This window comes from Trachypithecus francoisi, unplaced genomic scaffold (assembly GCF_009764315.1).
Source record: "Trachypithecus francoisi isolate TF-2019V2 unplaced genomic scaffold, Tfra_2.0 Lachesis_group21, whole genome shotgun sequence".
Classification (NCBI taxonomy): Eukaryota; Metazoa; Chordata; class Mammalia; order Primates; family Cercopithecidae; genus Trachypithecus; species Trachypithecus francoisi.
Genome location: NW_022681467.1, coordinates 6,607,935 through 6,628,692, shown reverse-complemented (window position 1 = coordinate 6,628,692; position 20,758 = coordinate 6,607,935). Strand labels below are relative to the sequence as shown.

The 20,758-nt window shown below is 44.9% G+C and overlaps 1 protein-coding gene across 6 annotated transcripts in view; it reads left to right on the top strand.

The window, feature by feature from the left end:
• SLC24A3 (solute carrier family 24 member 3) overlaps positions 1-20,758 on the top strand; it is a 514,808-nt gene that overhangs the window by 461,307 nt on the left and 32,743 nt on the right. For 4 of the 6 annotated variants that reach the window (XM_033185485.1, XM_033185491.1, XM_033185490.1 and 1 more), the window contains exons 9-13: positions 1,827-1,880; positions 11,609-11,742; positions 13,681-13,731; positions 13,951-14,111; positions 14,889-15,150. In XM_033185485.1, the coding sequence (XP_033041376.1) occupies positions 1,827-1,880; positions 11,609-11,742; positions 13,681-13,731; positions 13,951-14,111; positions 14,889-15,150 (662 nt within the window). The remainder of the gene's footprint in view (positions 1-1,826; positions 1,881-11,608; positions 11,743-13,680; positions 13,732-13,950; positions 14,112-14,888; positions 15,151-20,758) is intronic. The other 2 variants (XM_033185486.1, XM_033185487.1) reach the window with 2 other exon arrangements.

The following is a 20,758-nucleotide window of genomic DNA, read 5'->3' as shown; positions in this document are numbered from 1 at the left end:
GGATGTGCAAATTGGGGGTCATTATCACGTATTTGGTTTTTATAGCAATCGGTCAGGATGAGGTCACCTAGGGAGAAAGCATAGGCGATAAAGATGGCCTAATAATGAGAGGATGAACTGAAGGAGTGGAGGAGGCAAAGGAGATGGAGAAGGAGAAGCTGGGGGCAGGAAGGAAGCCAGGGGTGTGGCCTCTCAGAAGTCAGAAGAGAGGGTTTTATGAAGTGGGGCAGATGATCTCCTTTCAGATGCTACCAAGAAATGGAACAGGATGACGGACAACCACCCACTCATTCTTGGATTGGTGTGGATGGAAATCACTGGTGCCCTTGACAGGCGATTCAAGAGATCGGTGGGTGTGGAAGTTAGGCTACAGAAATTTGCCAGCTGAATGAGAGGCACTGAAATGCAGTGTGCACAGCCCTTTAAGAAGTTTTGCTATGCAGGAAGCTGAGAAATGTGGCGGAAATTGAAAGGGGTTGGATACCCTGATTTCCTCTCTCGATAGTGCATCCTGAGCACTTTCTAGAATAAATACATACGTCTTTGCATAATTTGTTTTGGAGGGGACAAGGAAGAAAGGGTTTTACTCTGTCACCCAGGCTGCGGTACAGTGGTGTGATCATAGCTCACTGCAGCCTTCATCTCCTGAGCTCAAGCAATCCTCCCGCCTCAGCCTCCCCAAGTAGCTGAGACTCCTGGGGCACACCACCACACCTGGCTAATTTTTAAATTATTTTTCTGGAGACTGGATCTTTTTATGTTGCTCAGACTGTTCTGGAACTTGGGGACTTAAGTGATCCTTTCCCCTCGGCCTCCCAAAGTGCTGATATTACAGGAGCGGGTCACCATGCCCAGGCTGCATAATCATTCTTAATGAATAGATGAACATACTTATCATTTATGTACCCAGTGCCCCATTTTATAACCATCTGGCCTCTTTCCAGCTTTTCACTTTTTTATAAACACTGCTGCAAGAAAAACCCTTGTGTATGTATCCTTTTCACATTTGACCAAATATTTCTCTAGAATCAGCTTCTAGACATGGAATTTGAAAAGAGAAAAGGAAGGATGGATATAACCTGGAGTTTCCTCATCCAACCATTCTCCAGTAACCTACTTCAACCTACGTTGAAGCCAAAATTACTCCCTCAATGAGCCAATTTAATTCTGTAGCTAAAGTGAAACCGGGAAAACAAGTTCCTGGTTTTTAGTTGTTAGCCACTAAGATAAAGAAAACAGAAGTATTCAGACTATTAGAGGCTCAAGGCGCATTCCAGTGGGTTTTTCTTTTCTTCCTTCCTGTGGAATGTCTTCCCACTTATTCCTTCTTACTCTTCGGCTGGTACCTTCCCTGCCCAGGTTCCATCTGTCTGCCTGCCTGCCTCTCTCTCCCCTTCTACCCTTTTGGCCTGGCTCCTGTATATCCAACAATCCCTCAAGCACCCCCATCAATTCCTCTCATTTTAGTTTCCCCTTGTAAATATATCTGAATAGTTTCAGTGAATGATTAAGCTGAGGCCAGATGTGTACACATTGACCTATATTCAGCAACATGTATGACAGGCTTGTTGCTTTCGAAGAGCTCTTTTGAGTGACAAATAACAGAGAGGAAGGGGCATTTTCCCTTTAGATGAGGAGAGAAGAGAAAGATGGTTGACAGCCTCGTGCAGCATAGAGAATGTCTCTAGACCAGGAAGTATCCATCACTGGCGACGTCTGCCTTCTTACTATCCTGGCCGTTTGCATCAAATGTGTCTTTAAAAAGGGGGCAGGTGAGTTTCACAGATGTCTATGACTGTCTTTAACTGTTCTTGGTTTACATGCAGGTGGGAGTCTTTAGTCCTTGTGCTGATGTATCTTATCTACATTGTCATCATGAAGTAAGTAAAATTCTTCATTTCTTTCCCAAAACTCTTTCTTGCATTCCACATTATGTGATGACATGGGAAGAGGGTTGGGGTGGGTATCTGACTGGTTTTTCAGTGTGTATCATCACAGTCACTTGGCTCCCTGCCAGACTGTTGTGAGTCACTATAATTTTGATTAGTATCAATTGTAGTGACCCTTCCAGCCCATATACAATGATAAACTCAAAGCTTCAATGTTTCGCTTGAGAACTCTCTAGAACCCCTAATCTCTCTTCAGGATCTGGCAGCCTAGCTCTGGGAGGTTTCTTCACTCTCTTTCTTAACACAAAGGAGATACAACTCAATACGTTACACGGCAATAGAGGGTGAGGGAAGATGCAAGGTAGTCTGCTGCCAGTCTACTCAATGTGGCAGCCAACGTGAGCCAGCCTCCGGTGGTCTGTGTAGACCCAGTATCTAGGGCTTGCTTACGGAAGGAATTCCTAGGGTAGGACCTTCATCAAACATATCCTGGCACGGAATTATTGTGAGGTAACTGATGAAGAGTTAGTTAAGAGACAACTGAAATCATGGATCAAATATCTGTGGACTTCCATTATTTGTGTGGTATTAGTCATCCACTGCTGCATAACTAACTATCCCAAAACTTAATGACTTAAAAGCACAAACATGTATTACCTCACACATTATCTGAGAGTTAGGAATCCGGGAGCAGCTTAACTGCAAGGTTCTAGCTCAGAGTCTCTCATGAGGTTGCAGGTAAGAAGTCAGCCAGAGCTGCCATCATGTACCGGACAGGTGTGGGAGAACCTGCCTTCAAGTGATGCTGGCTCTTGACTGGCAGGCTCAGTTTCTCACCACGTGGGCTCCTCCTTAGAGCTGCTTGAGTGGCTTCCTCCAGAGCAAGTGATTCAAGCAGAGAGCAAGAAGGGCCCTGCAACACCTTTTATAATATCCCAGAAGTCACATGCCATTACTTCTACCGTATTCTGTTTATTAGAAGCAAGTCACTAAGTCCAGTCCACACTCAAAGGGCTGGCATCACCTAGTGAAGGTAAGAGTGTCAAAGAACTGTTGATATATTTTAAAACCACCAAGTCATATGTTCTTTTCCCTCCTGGAGTTGGGGTAGCTTATTTATACCAAGAATTTGCCAGGCATAGTGGCTCATGCCTGTAATCTCAGCACTTTGGGAGGCCAAGGTGAGCAGATCACTTGAAATCAGGAGTTCGTGACCCACCTGGCCAACATGGTGAAATCCCGTCTTTACTAAAAATACAAAAATTAGCTAGGTGTGGTGGTGTATGCCTGTAATCCCAGCTACTTGGGAGGAAGCAGGAGAATCTCTGGAACCCAGGAGGCAGAGGTTGCAGTGAGCTGAGATCACGCCACCATGCCAGCCTGGGTGACAGAGTGAGACTCCATCTCGTTGAAAAAAAAAAAATTATGTGGCCAATGTTTCCCATGCTCTAAGTTGTAAGTACCATGTAAGCACCATGGTTGTGAGCCTGCTGGTTGATGTTTTTGCCAGGCACCACTGGGATGAGGAGGTTATAAATAATGCAGAGATGTTCTGTGCTACAACTGCCCACCCCTGTGGGAGCGGCTTCTTTTCCTCTAAATTAGCCCATGTTTCCCCAGCATATGTAGCTGTAGGAGTGACTGCCTTCTCTAGGGGCAAGAAAGTAGAAATCCATCAACAATGGCCAGTTTGGACATATCAGGTAGCAGTCTGGAACTGACACATTAAGGTTTCTTATTGTTGAGGCCTGACAAAAGTTAATTCTGGTGACCAGTGACTGGGACACTTGTTGAGAGAAATCAGTGTGGACATTGGCAAATATCACAGGAGCAAGCACATCTGGAGCTTAGTGGAGAAGGGCATTCCTAGAGTAGGACCTTACTCATACATGTCCTGGTACCATAAGGTAACTAATGAAGAAACCAGAAGTTTCTTCATTAGTGATCATGAAGTCACATACCGACAGATGAGCTCTCGTGAAAGCCAGAGTTGACCCAAAGCCTTTCCAAAGTTTCCAGCCCCTGAAGGAAAAGCCTTTAAAGATCAGAGCACCCATCTTATGCCTCTTTGCCTCAAACAGCAAAGCTATATAGCAAATCAGTGCCAAGTGGGGAAGCCTCAAACTGCTGTCTGTGTGTGTACTCACACATCTTCCTTTGTTGTTTCCTAGTGCATTGTTTCAATTTTTTAACATTTTGAGGGTCTGATTGAGCTCCCAAAAGTGGATTAGTTGATTATTCTGGAAGAATCACTGTACAGTGACTGCTCTATGCCCAACATTAATCTTGGGTCTTGAATCTTAATTTTCATGAAAGTATGTTTCAAAATGAATTCACTAGGGGCTTCACAGAGTTAACTATTCTTCAAAAACAGATGTGACCAGAGGGAAGGAGAGTTGAGGAATTTTGCTGTCATGCATCCTATGGCCCCTGCTCCCCTTTCTAAGCCACCCTGAAGCCCATGAGTTGCTGGCGGAACACGTGGACAATAAGATAGAACAGCGAACACATCCTCTCCTCTTCCCCAAACCATACCAAATGTGGAAGCTAATGAGGTGTGTTTCTGCTGATGCCTCACTTTTACCAACATTCCAGCTGTTCAAACCAGCAGGATACAAACAAAACCGGGAATGGAAGCTACTGTGCTCATGAAATTTTCTGCATAAATTCTGGTCCTAAGTTCTAAATTGAAATCTCTGCTCTTTAGCCATCCCCCTCTGCAATCAGAGGCTTTAATCATTGGGTTTTATCAAATCTGATTTATAAAATTGCATGCTTCACAATAAAATAGCTTCAGGGTGCAAGCACAAAATTTAAAACATTCAATTAAAAATATAAAACAGCAACAGTAGTTAAAAAAAAACAGCATATATTAAAATCGTCAGCTGCCTCCTAGGTGGAGAGTTTTTAAATGACTTTAAAAGTTCTGTCTGAAGGTCAGAAAGCAATTTCAGATTGTCCAGGTTGGTAGAAACCTTCAGGGAGCATGAAGCATGCCTGGTCTTGGCAAGGATTGATTTCTGTACATCCCAGGTCACTGCTCTGGGATTTGTTCCCTAGATGGGTTACGTGTGCTGGTGGTTAAGAACCAGTGCCTCACATTCAGCTCTGACAGCGGAGCCCCCCGCCACTGACAGCCGTGGGACCTCAGCCAAGTTATTCAGCCATCTTGAATCTCAGTTTCCTCTTCTGCAAAAAAAGATTAATAATGATTTCTACTATTATTATATATATTCCATGAGAACGGAATGCGACAGCTTAGTTAAGCTGTCAAGCTAAGATAAGCTTAGTTTAACTCTGCATCCAGTTTCAAGAAAGCCCTCACTGTATAGTATTATCATCCTGTTCTCTAAACCCTGATAAATGTATAATACATGGGTTTGCTTTTGTACTTTAAAACCAAAACCTAATCACTGGGCACTGTGGTGCATGCCTATGATCCCAACTATTCAGGAAGCCAGAGTGAGAGGATTGCTCAAGGCCAGGAGTTTGAGACTAACCTCAGCAGCATAGCAAGACCCTGTTTCAAAAAAAAAAAAAAAAAAAAAGCAAACCTTTATGCAAGTCAATATTTCTTTCAGGGAAATGGATTCTAAGTCAAGATGACAGAAACACTGCCTCTTTCCCTGTCGCTCTGTGGGGCAAGGCATCCTTGTTGAGTCTATAAAGTGTGGAGGTCTTTTCACTAATGAGAATTTGGAATACACACAAGAGTCAACAGAATAGTATGATGAACCCCATGCACTCATCACCAGCCGCAGAAACCATCAACCCACAGTTGCCCCATCCACACTATATTCATTTCCCTTTTCTTCTATAATTTTGAAGTCCCAGACATCATACTAGTTCATCTACAAAAATTCCAGTATACATCTGGACTTCTCTAGACATAGCTGGATACTCTTTTAGGATTCTAAAAGGACTATTTTCTGTAACATAACCACAACATTATCATCACACCTAAAATTAATACTAATTCCTTAATGTTATAAAATACCCAGTGTTCAAATTTTCAGTGGTCTCACAAATGTCTTTTTGATTGTTTTCTTTTAGTTTCATGAATATCATAAATATTTAAAAGATGAGAATCCAAATAAATTCCACTCATTAGAATTGGTGGCCCTTGACTGGTTGCTGTGTCTGTGTGTGTGTGCATATATGTGTGTGTGTGTGCATTTTCCTTGCACTTTGTTCTTTAATGAAGTTTGGCTGTTTGCAGAGTTGCCCAGGGTTGGAAAGTGTTGATTACATCCCATGATGTGGCACAGTCTGTTCCCTTGGCCTCTGTGTCTGTGTATGTGTCTGTGTGTGTCTGTGTCTGTGTGGTGTCTGTGTCTGTGTGTCTGTGTGTGTCTGTGTGTGTGTCTGTGTCTGTGTGTTTGGGGTGTGTGTGTGTGTGTCTGTGTGTGTCTCTGTGTCTGTGTGTGTCTGTGTGTGTGTCTCTTTGTGTGTCTGTGTGTGTGTGTGTCTGTGTCTGTGTGTCTCTGTGTGTCTGTATGTGCATGTCTGTGTGCATTTTCCTTGCACTTTGTTCTTTGATGAAGTTTGGCTGTTTGCTCCGCAGAGTTGCCCAGGGTTGGAAAGTGTTGATTACATCCCATGATGTGGCACAGTCTGTTCCCTTGGCCTCTGTGTCTGTGTATGTGTCTGTGTGTGTCTGTGTCTGTGTGTGTGTGTGTCTCTGTGCATCTGTGTGTGTCTGTGTGTGTGTCTGTGTCTGTGTGTTTGGGGGGTGTGTGTGTGTCTGTGTGTGTCTCTGTGTCTGTGTGTGTCTGTGTGTGTGTCTCTTTGTGTGTCTGTGGTGTGTGTGTCTGTGTCTGTGTGTCTCTGTGTGTCTGTATGTGCATGTCTGTGTGCATTTTCCTTGCACTTTGTTCTTTGATGAAGTTTGGCTGTTTGCTCCGCAGAGTTGCCCACGGTTGGAAAGTGTTGATTACATCCCATGATGTGGCACAGTCTGTTCCCTTGGCCTCTGTGTCTGTGTGTGTCTGTGTGTGTCTGTGTCTGTGTGTGTGTGTGTCTCTGTGCATCTGTGTGTCTGTGTGTGTGGTGTCTGTGTCTGTGTGTTTGGGGTGTGTGTGTGTGTGTCTGTGTGTGTCTCTGTGTCTGTGTGTGTCTGTGTGTGTGTCTCTTTGTGTGTCTGTGTGTGTGTGTGTCTGTGTCTGTGTGTCTCTGTGTGTCTGCATGTGCATGTCTGTGTGCATTTTCCTTGCACTTTGTTCTTTGATGAAGTTTGGCTGTTTGCTCCGCAGAGTTGCCCACGGTTGGAAAGTGTTGATTACAGCCCATGATGTGGCACAGTCTGTTCCCTTGGCCTCTGTGTCTGTGTATGTGTCTGTGTGTGTCTGTGTCTGTGTGTGTGTGTGTCTCTGTGCATCTGTGTGTGTCTGTGTGTGTGTCTGTGTCTGTGTGTTTGGGGTGTGTGTGTGTGTGTCTGTGTGTGTCTCTGTGTCTGTGTGTGTCTGTGTGTGTGTCTCTTTGTGTGTCTGTGTGTGTGTGTCTGTGTCTGTGTGTCTCTGTGTGTCTGTATGTGCATGTCTGTGTGCATTTTCCTTGCACTTTGTTCTTTGATGAAGTTTGGCTGTTTGCTCCGCAGAGTTGCCCAGGGTTGGAAAGTGTTGATTACATCCCATGATGTGGCACAGTCTGTTCCCTTGGCCTCTGTGTCTGTGTATGTGTCTGTGTGTGTCTGTGTCTGTGTGTGTGTGTGTCTCTGTGCATCTGTGTGTGTCTGTGTGTGTGTCTGTGTCTGTGTGTTTGGGGGGTGTGTGTGTGTGTCTGTGTGTGTCTCTGTGTCTGTGTGTGTCTGTGTGTGTGTCTCTTTGTGTGTCTGTGTGTGTGTGTGTCTGTGTCTGTGTGTCTCTGTGTGTCTGTATGTGCATGTCTGTGTGCATTTTCCTTGCACTTTGTTCTTTGATGAAGTTTGGCTGTTTGCTCCGCAGAGTTGCCCAGGGTTGGAAAGTGTTGATTACATCCCATGATGTGGCACAGTCTGTTCCCTTGGCCTCTGTGTCTGTGTATGTGTCTGTGTGTGTCTGTGTCTGTGTGTGTGTGTGTCTCTGTGCATCTGTGTGTGTCTGTGTGTGTGTCTGTGTCTGTGTGTTTGGGGTGTGTGTGTGTGTGTCTGTGTGTGTCTCTGTGTCTGTGTGTGTCTGTGTGTGTGTCTCTTTGTGTGTCTGTGTGTGTGTGTGTCTGTGTCTGTGTGTCTCTGTGTGTCTGTATGTGCATGTCTGTGTGCATTTTCCTTGCACTTTGTTCTTTGATGAAGTTTGGCTGTTTGCTCCGCAGAGTTGCCCAGGGTTGGAAAGTGTTGATTACATCCCATGATGTGGCACAGTCTGTTCCCTTGGCCTCTGTGTCTGTGTATGTGTCTGTGTGTGTCTGTGTCTGTGTGTGTGTGTGTCTCTGTGCATCTGTGTGTGTCTGTGTGTGTGTCTGTGTCTGTGTGTTTGGGGTGTGTGTGTGTGTGTCTGTGTGTGTCTCTGTGTCTGTGTGTGTCTGTGTGTGTGTCTCTTTGTGTGTCTGTGTGTGTGTGTGTCTGTGTCTGTGTGTCTCTGTGTGTCTGTATGTGCATGTCTGTGTGCATTTTCCTTGCACTTTGTTCTTTGATGAAGTTTGGCTGTTTGCTCCGCAGAGTTGCCCAGGGTTGGAAAGTGTTGATTACAGCCCATGATGTGGTGCAGTCTGTTCCCTTGGCCTCTGTGTCTGTGTATGTGTCTGTGTGTGTCTGTGTCTGTGTGTGTGTGTGTCTCTGTGCATCTGTGTGTGTCTGTGTGTGTGTCTGTGTCTGTGTGTTTGGGGTGTGTGTGTGGTGTCTGTGTGTGTCTCTGTGTCTGTGTGTGTGTCTGTGTGGTGTCTCTTTGTGTGTCTGTGGTGTGTGTGTCTGTGTCTGTGTGTCTCTGTGTGTCTGTATGTGCATGTCTGTGTGCATTTTCCTTGCACTTTGTTCTTTGATGAAGTTTGGCTGTTTGCTCCGCAGAGTTGCCCACGGTTGGAAAGTGTTGATTACAGCCCATGCTGTGGCACAGTCTGTTCCCTTGGCCTCTGTGTCTGTGTATGTGTCTGTGTGTGTCTGTGTCTGTGTGTGTGTGTGTCTCTGTGCATCTGTGTGTGTCTGTGTGTGTGTCTGTGTCTGTGTGTCTCTGTGTGTCTGTATGTGCATGTCTGTGTGCATTTTCCTTGCACTTTGTTCTTTGATGAAGTTTGGCTGTTTGCTCCGCAGAGTTGCCCACGGTTGGAAAGTGTTGATTACATCCCATGATGTGGCACAGTCTGTTCCCTTGGCCTCTGTGTCTGTGTATGTGTCTGTGTGTGTCTGTGTGTCTCTGTGTGTCTGTATGTGCATGTCTGTGTGCATTTTCCTTGCACTTTGTTCTTTGATGAAGTTTGGCTGTTTGCTCCGCAGAGTTGCCCGGGGTTGGAAAGTGTTGATTACAGCCCATGCTGTGGCGCAGTCTGTTCCCTTGGCCTCTGTGTCTGTGTATGTGTCTGTGTGTGTCTGTGTCTGTGTGTGTGTGTGTCTCTGTGCATCTGTGTGTGTCTGTGTGTGTGTGTGTCTGTGTCTGTGTGTCTCTGTTTGTCTGTATGTGCATGTCTGTGTGCATTTTCCTTGCACTTTGTTCTTTGATGAAGTTTGGCTGTTTGCTCCGCAGAGTTGCCCGGGGTTGGAAAGTGTTGATTACAGCCCATGATGTGGCACAGTCTGTTCCCTTGGCCTCTGTGTCTGTGTATGTGTCTGTGTGTGTCTGTGTGTCTCTGTGTGTCTGTATGTGCATGTCTGTGTGCATTTTCCTTGCACTTTGTTCTTTGATGAAGTTTGGCTGTTTGCTCCGCAGAGTTGCCCGGGGTTGGAAAGTGTTGATTACAGCCATGATGTGGTGCAGTCTGTTCCCTTGGCCTCTGTGTCTGTGTATGTGTCTGTGTGTGTCTGTGTCTGTGTGTGTGTGTGTCTCTGTGCATCTGTGTGTGTCTGTGTGTGTGTGTGTCTGTGTCTGTGTGTCTCTGTGTGTCTGTATGTGCATGTCTGTGTGCATTTTCCTTGCACTTTGTTCTTTGATGAAGTTTGGCTGTTTGCTCCGCAGAGTTGCCCGGGGTTGGAAAGTGTTGATTACAGCCCATGCTGTGGCGCAGTCTGTTCCCTTGGCCTCTGTGTTTCCTGTATGTCTGTAATTGATCTGATTCGGGCTAGACTATGTCTCAAGTGGTGGCGAGTTCCATCATCAGGAAGCACGGCGACGTCTGCCTTTCTCTCTCTGTAATGTTGGCCGCCATCAGTGCTCAGTATCTGGATCCATTATTTCATCTGGGTTGCAAAATAGTGCTGTTCTAATTCTATGCTTCGTGTCTTATAAACTACAAATGGCACCCATCACTTAGACTAGTTTTCTGTTCTCTCTTATGCAATGTAGTAACTGCATATTCCTAGAGAGTACAGGAAAGAACTCATGGATGAGACGGTCCAGCTACAGAGGGCCTCTTCGTCTCTCTGAGGTCTTGTTGCCATAAGCCAGCCACCCTAGAGCTGCCCCCACTGAAGAATCAGGCGCAAGGGAGATAGCTGGGAGGGAACTCAGAGAGCTTCATGTCTGTAGCAGCGAAAGAGATGAGGAGGGGAAGAGAAACATAGGTTGAGTGACCTTCCAGCTGGTAACTGAGGGTCACCATGCTTAGCTGCCATTCCTATGGGAGGCTGGAGGTCAAACTGGAGGTCCCCAGTGAGCTGTCCCACTGCCAGGTTGTGTGGCCTTCCAGCTGTCAACTTAAGGTCACCATGCCTAGCTGCCATTCCTATGGGAGGCTGGAGGTCAAACTGGAGGCCCCCAGTGAGCTGTCCCATGGCCAGTAAACGATGGAGTGGGAAAAAGCAATAGCAGCCTTCTGTGACCTGGAAACTGTCCCTGGCTGTCTTTGCCCATGAGTTTTTATGAGTTTTCTAGAATTCCTCTGTGGGAATCTTCTCATACTAAAGCTAGGGAGACTGGAACATTTACTCGCAAAAAACCATCCTTGGAACTTGTGCAAACTTCTTTCCTTCCCACCTGAGCCTGCTGGGGCATGTAAGGAACACTGTACAATGTATTCACTTGATCAATCTGGAGGATCCTAGCCTAGAAGTTTTCATAAAGCCAAGGGCCCAATGGATCTGGAACTTAGGCACGATAGTCATAGAAATTTACAGAATCCCAATCCGTGACCTCAGGAAACCGAAGACATAGAGACCTAGATGGCCAACCGACCTGTAGCACATAGACCGTGACACACAGCCACTGCTCCTGGGGAGTGGTGTGGATGAGGCAGCTTCTCCTTCTTCCAAAAACTGGTCCCTGATTACAAAGGCCCTGGAGATGTGACCCAGAGGAGGTAGACCTTGACCATCCCACTGAGTCTTAGCACAGTCCTTCCATGTGCAGACTGAGAAGGGGAGCTCAATCCCAGAGAGGCCTCCACTGGCATGAAAGAGGTTGCAAAGTAAGCAATGTGATCTGGTTTATTTCTATAATGGTGGTTTTCTTTTCACCTACCATTTGTTCATAAATTGGGAAATGGGACAGGTTGTATATTCTAAGGGGGAATGGGTTGAGAAAATTAGAACAATAACAACTTGAGCCCTGGGGACTGTACATGCAGACTGGGAGAGCTCCCAGGAGCACTTGGTGGGAGCTGAGACATGGGAGAATGGCAAACACTGATGGACTCTGCCCACTTGTTACTTTGCTCAGATATAACGCTTGCATACATCAGTGCTTTGAGAGGAGGACAAAAGGTGCCGGGAACATGGTCAACGGATTGGCCAACAATGCTGAAATTGATGACAGCAGCAACTGTGACGCAACTGTGGTGCTACTTAAGAAAGGTAACCAAGGAGTGCACTGTGGGGGCCAAGGCAGCAGGATCACTTGAGGCCAGGAGTTTAAGAGCAGCCTGGCCAACATGGCAAAACCCCATATTTACTAAAAATACAACAAAATTAACCGGGAGTGGTGGCCCAAGCCTGTAATCCAAGCTGTATGAGAGGCCGAGGCATGAGAATCACTTGAACTCAGGAGACAGAGGTTGCAGGGAGCCGAGATTGCTCTACTGCAGTCCAGTCAGGACAACAGAGCCACACCCTATCTCAAAAAAAGAAAAGAAAAGAAAAGAAAAGAAAGGTAACCAAGGGGATACTGTGTGCGAGAAGAAAGTGCTAGAATATGAGCCATCTGCCCACTGTCATAGCCACACAGGGGGTGTCCCAGCTGGCCTTGAGAGGACACTCCCTGCCCCAAGATGGAGCAGAAGTTTCCAGTCCTCCAACCCTCCCTTTCACTACAATGTCATGGAGCCATCTCATACCTGGTAAGCCCCTTGGAGCTCAAAAAGCCCCCTGGAAATTTCCAGGCAACACATTTGCTGGGAGTGCTGCAGAGAACAGGACGGCAAAGGAAAGGGGATCCTAGGTTCTGAGATACCGGTTCTGTCCTATTTTGGCCGTGTGACCATGAAGCGGGTTATATAACCTCTTAAGCCTCAATTTTCTCTTCTGAAATATGAGAATCATTTTTGTAATAAGCAAAGCAGATAAATATGTATAAGAGTTTAATGCAATGCTCTATAAATGACAGGTGTTATTAGTGTATTACTAGATCCAAATTCACTTTAAGGCTACACTAACTCAGTTTTCAAGCTGCAAATAGAAATAGAAAAGTACCTTCCCCTTCAAAGTAATTCTTATGTTCAATCGAGTCTTACAAAACAGCTGAGATACTAAGAGAAATAATATGGCGCTCTCAAATATATAATATTTTTTCTTAGAGGAACTCAGAAAATTATCATTGAATTTTGCCTGGAGTGTGTTTTTTATTTAACTTTTTAAACTTTTCTCTTGAAGTGTAAGAGTTTATTTTTTCTTGTTCCCATATGGTTGCTTTGCAGGAAGGAAAAAAAAAAGAAATTAGAAAGGTTATTTTCAAATACATCTATGGGTTATTTTCGAATATATCTCTGACATCACTGCATCATTATTAGATTTTCAAAATTAAATATTTGATATATTTTTGTGAATGATTATACATATGTTTAACAAATGACTTAAGTGATTTAGTGCCATTTCACATGAGGATTTTATTGAGTTTATTTTCTTCTGGGTAGTTTATAATCATAAAAGGAATATGCCAAAGAGAGCTACCTAGGATTAGCCAGTGTTTCCAGAGATCCCTTCATGCTTTAGTGACTTGGAAAACAGGAGCTAGTACTACAAGAGGCTGCAGCCAAGTACCCTTGAGCTGTGTGCATATACTGCTCATTCACAGAGAGGGAGCTGGACCCTTCGTGCAACATTTTTTTAGGCCTTCTGGTGAATTATCACACAGGATTTGTCCCAAGCACCCTTCTGACCTCGTTTCTCTGTAACATGAACAACTCACCAACCCCTTGTCAGCTCTGCTCATAGACTGCACTGAGGGAATGTGTACATTTCACCACCATGTCCCCCAGTGCAGAACTGCACTAACGTCAATCCAGTAGCATTTAACAGCTCAGTATGAATATTGCTGACATTTGAAGGGCGTATGGGGTAGAAAGTTCTTAGAGTCTTCTCTGTGCCCCAGATCTGAGTGGTGGGAAAAGAATCCTTTGTGGACAAGGAGGAATTCTCTTATGGTATCATTAATTCTTACCATGTCAATGAATGATGCTTAAATTGTTTCAAGTCCTTTCAAAAGATTTAACGTTAACACCCATGGAAAGGAGATTTTGACTCTTGTTCAAAATTTGCTCACTGCAACCCTTCCTGGCTGGCTGGATGAATGGAAAGAAGGAAGGAAAGAAGGAATAAGGAAAGAAGAGTGGATGGATGGGTGGATAGGTGAGTTGAATGGATGGAAAGAAGAATGAATGGATTGATCGGTGGAAGGAAGGAAGAAATAAGGAAAGAAGAGTGGATGAATGGATGGATGGATGGATGGGTGAATGGATGGGAGGAAAGAAGGGAGGAAGAGAAAGGAAGGGAAGGAAGAATAAATGAATGCCTCTTTCCTGCTCCTGACCTCAATGTTATTTTACCTTATGTTTTCCATTTCCCTAGCAAATTTCCACCGCAAAGCATCAGTGATCATGGTGGACGAGCTGCTGTCGGCCTACCCACATCAGCTTTCTTTCTCTGAGGCTGGCCTTCGAATCATGATCACCAGCCACTTTCCCCCCAAGACCCGGCTCTCCATGGCCAGTCGCATGTTGATCAATGAGGTACCTTGGAAAGCACTGTCCACTGACAATGGACGGGGTGGGAAACTCTGGGAAAGAGAGAACGTTTCTTGTTTGAAAGAAGCAGCACCTAACTCAAAGTTGAACACCACAGCATCCCTCAGCCATTTCCCAATCTTAGTTCCCCGGACCAGCTGTGTATCTGGCCCTTGCTGTTCCCTCCACGTGTTGAGACATGGACTAATTCCCATTTATATAGAAAACTCCTCTGTTCTTTCTCCCTTTCACCCATATTTTTCTTCTATTGTTCCATTTTAATAAAGCTTCCTGATGTGAACTTGCACAGAAATTGTTACTAACTAAGGGTTACCTTAGTTTAAAGTAATACTAAGGTATTTAAAGAGTCCCTAACTTGAAGTTTGCTGTGCATTCGTTTTCTGGAGTGTAGCCTTATTGATACACTAGTCCAAACACAGTTGTTCAGCTTTCTCACATAGGGACCCAGGAACTCCTGCAGTCTGGGGAAGAAAGATGACACCACAGTACACAGAGTATCAAGGAACTGCACATCCCAGACACAAGAATTTTCCTCTAAGGGGATTTGCAAATTCTAATGGGTCATAAAAGACTAATCTTTCCTCCCAGAAGGAAGTTGTCTGGGATTGGTTATCACATTGAGAGGCCCCTTAAAACTTCACTCCAGGGTCTTCTGGAAGCATCTCATCAGCTGCCAGGAAAAAATCTCAACAGTTCGTGTTCTGAGTGTAAGGTATTTGCAATCCCGCTGACCGTGGTAAAAGTGCGCCTTTCTCTTTCCAGAGACAAAGATTGATAAACAGCAGGGCTTATACCAACGGGGAATCTGAGGTGGCCATCAAAATCCCAATTAAGCACACCGTGGAGAATGGGACAGGGCCCAGCAGTGCCCCAGACAGGGGTGTGAATGGGACACGGAGGGACGATGTTGTGGCTGAGGCTGGCAACGAAACAGAGAATGAAAATGAGGACAATGAGAATGATGAGGAGGAAGAGGAGGACGAAGATGATGATGAAGGACCATACACACCATTCGACCCCCCCTGTAAGAGGTTCTATGTCTGGGCTGGGGTTGGGAGCTATTTTGAGCCACTGAGTAGATGCCCCTGACTTGAATGATCTTTTTACCATTCAATTTTTTTAAATCTCTGTATGAACATGAGAATATGTATATCAAGTCTTCTTTGGGCAGGACTTTGCTGTAGAAGTTCCAAGATGGCCAAGATGGGGGTCCATGATCTTTGGTTGAAATGTGAGCTCTTTAATCAGCTGTATTTTGTGGAAGTGTTACTGAAATGCCAGGGATTTGGTCTAGGTCCTGCTCATCAGTGCATAGAAAGCCAGTCACTGAAACAACGAATATTGCCAGGGAAAAAGGCTTTAATCAGGTGCTGCAGCTGAGGATATAGGAGATCAGTCTCAAATCCATCTCGTGGATTTATATAGCAGGGAAGGAAGGTAGACAACTTCCGGCAAATAGGAATTAGGGAGAAGTAAGGAAGAGGAGTTGCTCCGCAGGAAGTAGGCAGTCCATCAGGCATCACGATGAAGGAGAGATCTGACTCCTCATTGTCCAGACACAATGATCTGGTGAGTTTCAGTTCCTTGATGCCATCTGGGAGGCCTAATGGTCCGTTTCCTGAGAAAAGAGCTCAGAGAAGACAAATGAACGTTTCTCAAGTTTTAAAGCTGAGAGTCAGTTTTTATATTAATTCAAAAGAAACTATAAACATCAGTTCTATGGGACAGTTGGACTGGTTTCAGGAGATGGTCTTATCTTACTTAGCTGTTCTGCAGGAACTTTTGGTATGAAGGAGGAAATGCCCATGACCCTTGTGGGCAAGGCAGTTTGGTACACAAAAGGAGAGGCACATCACTCACCTCCACCCATCCCATTGCACCTCGCCAGGAGAGCTGTCCTGCCAAGGTCAGCCCTGGTGGACGCCAAGGCCTGAAGAAGCTTTCAGGACCTCAGCCGCCAGGGCAGTGTCCTCCTCTCCCAACTGCTGCCTCCAACAAGCACTTGGTTGTTCCAGAAACTGTTTCACCCCACCCCACCCATTATCAGAGCAGGTGGACCAAGCCCAAAGAATTCTACCTATTTGCTGGACCTTCCAGAAGCTTCTGTGTTTCAGGGAAGAGTACACTAGTCTGATTCACATTGACTGTCAAGTGTGTGAGGCTCAGTATACATGTGCAGCAACCTCTTTGGGATGTTTGAATGTGCAGGATTATCTGAGGATACGTTTGATCCACTTGAAAGCCCATTTAATGGTAGGACATGGTGCCGAGTGTCAGAGTCCTGTCTTAATTTCAGATGCAGGGTCTGGCTGTGCTCCAGGGGAGCTCCTTTCTGTCCAGAGGACAGCAAGTAAAACTTGAATCAGAGCTGCCCTGTGCCCACTCAGGGCACCCAAGATGTCAACCTCATCAAGAACTTACCAAAACAAATCAGAAAATATTCATCCACATTCCTATACACCCCCATTCCCTCACCTCCCACCCAAAGCTGAATCATCACTTGTTAGTACATTATCTTCATAGAAAAAATGTACACTCGTAATTTATCCATTTTGCCACCATCGGATATATTTCTTGGCAACCTTTCCCATCAACCAAGACAGAAACATCTTAAGAATTAAATGACAAAACACTCCTTTCCTCCCTTTTAAACCCTTCCATTCATTTTCTGTTGCCGCCTAACAAAATGCCACATATTTTGCAGCTCAAAACAAGACCCACTGATTAGCTTACAGTTCTGTAGGTCAGAAGTCCAGCTGGATTCTTAGTCTCACAGGCCATAATCAAGGTGTAGCCAGGGATACATCCCTTTGCAGAGGCCCTGGGAGAAATCATTACCAGGCACCGGTTCACTGTGGCTGTATAGCTCCTTGATGGCTGTCACCTGGGGATGTCCCACTGTTCCTAAAAGCCACAGAGCCCCTCCACCTTCACCTGGACGTGTGGACCTCTTCCCACCATCATTCCTAATCTCTCTGGCTCCCTTTTTGCTTTTGAGAACTCTTTGCAACTAGATCAGGTACCTGCACAATCTCTCTACCTAAAGGTCAACTGTGCCATACAGCACAGCAGAGTCACAAGGCTGATAGCTCATCCCACTCACAGACCCTGAGAATCTTAGGGACCCATGTCTAGAATTCCGCCTACTCAGCCCCTGTTTTCAGAGTCCACCATTGACTAGCCATAACCAAGCTCCAGTAATGCTTATTTTGCTAAACTCTTTCACTAATTAAAGAAACAGTCGAGCCAGTGGAAGGTCTGTAAGTGGCCAAGTTCTATGTTAGCATCTTGGGAGCCCAGAATCCCCAAGTGCACCCCTCCCAATGAAAGATGCATGTGTGAGATGAGACCAAGTCTGGCCCAGTGCCTGGGCCTCGTTACGACTGGGACCCAGAACCCCCTTCAGATCCTTGGTTCCATATTTCTCTTCTAGATGAGAGTTCACTGTGTGGTTTCAAGGTCTTTGAAACTCCTGCTCCCAACCGTTAGTCTCACTGTGATTAGGTTGCAGATGATGGAGGCCTCAGACCTTCCAGCCACACCTTCTGGGCTCCTGTGTATTAGGAGACATGGCTGCAGGCATCTCACCCCAACAAATGCTGCACCCGAGGCTCAGGAACCCCACATCCCCTCCCGTGTCCTTCTTGAAGCATAGGCAAGAGAGAGGAGATGATATTCTGGGTGGTCATACCATCCTGTGGGGTCTCCATGTCATTCAAGGACCCCCAGCTGCCAAGATAGAAAGCGGAATTCCAAGTTCTTCTCTACCAGCCCTTCTCACCTGGGCTTCCTTAATGAAATGCACGTTCTGATTCAGGAGGTCTAGGGTGAGGCCCGAGTCTGCATTGCTAATCAAGAACCCCCCGCATCCTGCGACACTGATGCTGCTGGTCTGTGTGCCACACTTGGAGCACCGAGGGGCTAGAGACCTAGAGGCACTCAGCGATCATCCCAGTTCTTCTAAGATGCAGGAAAGCCTGTTCAGAGCCCGAGTCTGCGTTTGAAAAGAGTGAACTCTCCCAATTACGACTGTCTCTTCCCCTCTACCAGCTGCTAAGGAATCCCAGGCCCAGAATTAGGAACTCCATTTTAAGGCAAGGGGACTGAATGCCCAGCCAGGCCCCTTGCGGGGGCAGACAGGCCTCTGCTTATGGGTGAGAAGCCTGAGGGGTGCTTCTGGCCAGCAGAGGGCATCGAGAAGCCAGGGAGTCAGTTCTGGGAGCCCCACGATGGGTTCCTATCAAGTCAAGTTCCTGTGGCCTGAAAAGGGTCCGCCCACACGATGAGGACATTTTTCACTCTCCTAATCACCCTGCAAGGCGTGAGTACCCTGTGTTTCCCGCACCCAGCCGCAGCGCTTTCTTCTCTCAGGACTTGACTAGAGTAGGTATGATGATTACCAAGAAAGTAATTATTTAGGAGTATGTGAATAGTGTTTGTGAGTTCATATATGTACATATATGTACAGTGTGCAATTTGAGATTGATATAACATATTAACATGCACATGTGTACTGTATACACTTAATATATTGTATACATATATAATATATGCATAGATATTAACATATTTATGTTTATATATGTATATACTATATTATAGGTTATATGCACATAATATACATATATACTCCTACACTTGGTATATGCACATACATGCATATAAACGTGCAGCTGTTGTTATCTCTTGGGTGAAGAAGGCTTTATGGTTGACAGACAGCAAAAGAAACCTTTTCTTGTGTATATAGGTAAACACATTTCCACGGGAAAGAAAAACTAGAAGGAAATACACCAAAATATAAGTAGATTTTTCCAATGCAAAATTATATTTTTTCTGTATTTTTTACCTTAAAACAGTGTACATTTTTATTGTCTATATTATCAGAACAAATGTATATAATTAGGTCTAGGTCTAAAATACTGTGCAATAACTTTTTCTCTCTCTGATAGAATTCAGCTTTCTTAAAGCTGACTGAGGAACATAATTTACAAACAAGTCTTTTTGCTTGCTAAAGTCAAGTCCAACCCAAAGGGATACTATCATGCTCAGGCCCCTGGCTTCAGCTCTCAGTTGCTGGCTGACTTTTGTGAAATCAGGTAATCACCAGCACATCAGGTCCACGTGCAGGGAAATTTTTTCCCTTAATTCATTGCTGTACCCCCAGCACCTGCAGCAGTGCCCGGCACAAAATGCCATAGAGGGCATTCAACAAATATGTATTAAATGAATGAATGACCAGTAAACCTATCCCCCTTGCTGCTCTATTTTGACCCAATGGTAATAGAGCAGAAGGTGGAAAAAATGTCCAGAAATGTTGTTAACTCAAAGAGGAAAGGAAACGTTTCTAACCCCTTTATTCAGAAATGGAAATTAAGGGCTGGGCGCGGTGGCTCACGCCTGTAATCCCAGAACTTTGGGAGGCAAACGGAGGATGCGGATCACCTGAGTTCAGGAGTTCAAGACCAGCCTGGCCAACATGGCGAAACCCCATCTCTACTAAAAATACAAAAATTAGCCAGGCATGGTGGCGCACGCCTGTAATCCCAGCTACTCGGGAGGCTGAGGCAGGAGAATCACTTGAACCTGGGAGGCAAAGGTTGCAGTGAGCTGAGATCGCGCCACTGCACTCCAGCCTGGGCTAAAGAGTGAGACTCTGTCTCAAAAAAAAAAAAGAAGAAGGAAAATTAAGACCAGCTAAAATGTGGGTAATCTTTATTTGACTGTCTTTGTTCCTCAAAATCATTTTTAAAAGACACCTTATATTTGTACCTTGTATTTGTTATATTTGCCGTGTTACTTTTAAATATATGATTCAGATAATGTTCATTGAATTTCTAGTTTTAAGGTGGTGGTTGTTACAAAGGGACAATAACTTAAAGCAAGCATATATATCATTGAAAATGACATTTTCCAGATATAATGCCCTCCCAGTGTCCAGTCAGAAATTTTTAAAACAGTTGATAAGAACTCAACATTCACTGGTACTCACACTTCTTGCAACTTTGTCTAATCAATATCATTTTCCAAGCTCTTGCACTTGTAAGTTCTGACTTCATTTTTTCTTCCCTCTATTTATTTATTTTCTGAAAAATGTAAAAGAGCCAAGTTGGGATTATTTCTCCTCCTCTTCATGTGTTTCTTTGTAATCTTTGATTGGGTGTGCATTTTAAACTAAACCAAGTCTCTCTGTCCGTGTGAGGGCATCAGCCATATGGAAGGCCATTGAGGAGATTCTAAGAGTTCCACATGGGTGAATGCCTTATCAGCACATTGCAGGATTTAGGAATGTGCAGAATTCCAGGATGCATTTGGGATCCAAAGAGCTGCCCATATCCTGGATTCTGCAACATTTGGAAGCCCCCCTCCAAACAACTCTCCGCCAGGCTTCCTGGTTTACAAAGCAAGCACAGTCTCTGTGTTTTCATCATTCACTTGACCATCTCCAAATCTTAAATCTAACAAGATTCATAGCAGCTCATAGGAAAATACTTCTCCTTTCTTAGTACTTTTTTGTTTGCTTGCTTTACTCTGTACTTGTATTTTGGATAGCCTTAGATTCTCAAAAACAAGTAATTTTCTTTGGTCTGTCTGATTAGATTGTTCATAATAACATTGTTACTACAACTGTTATT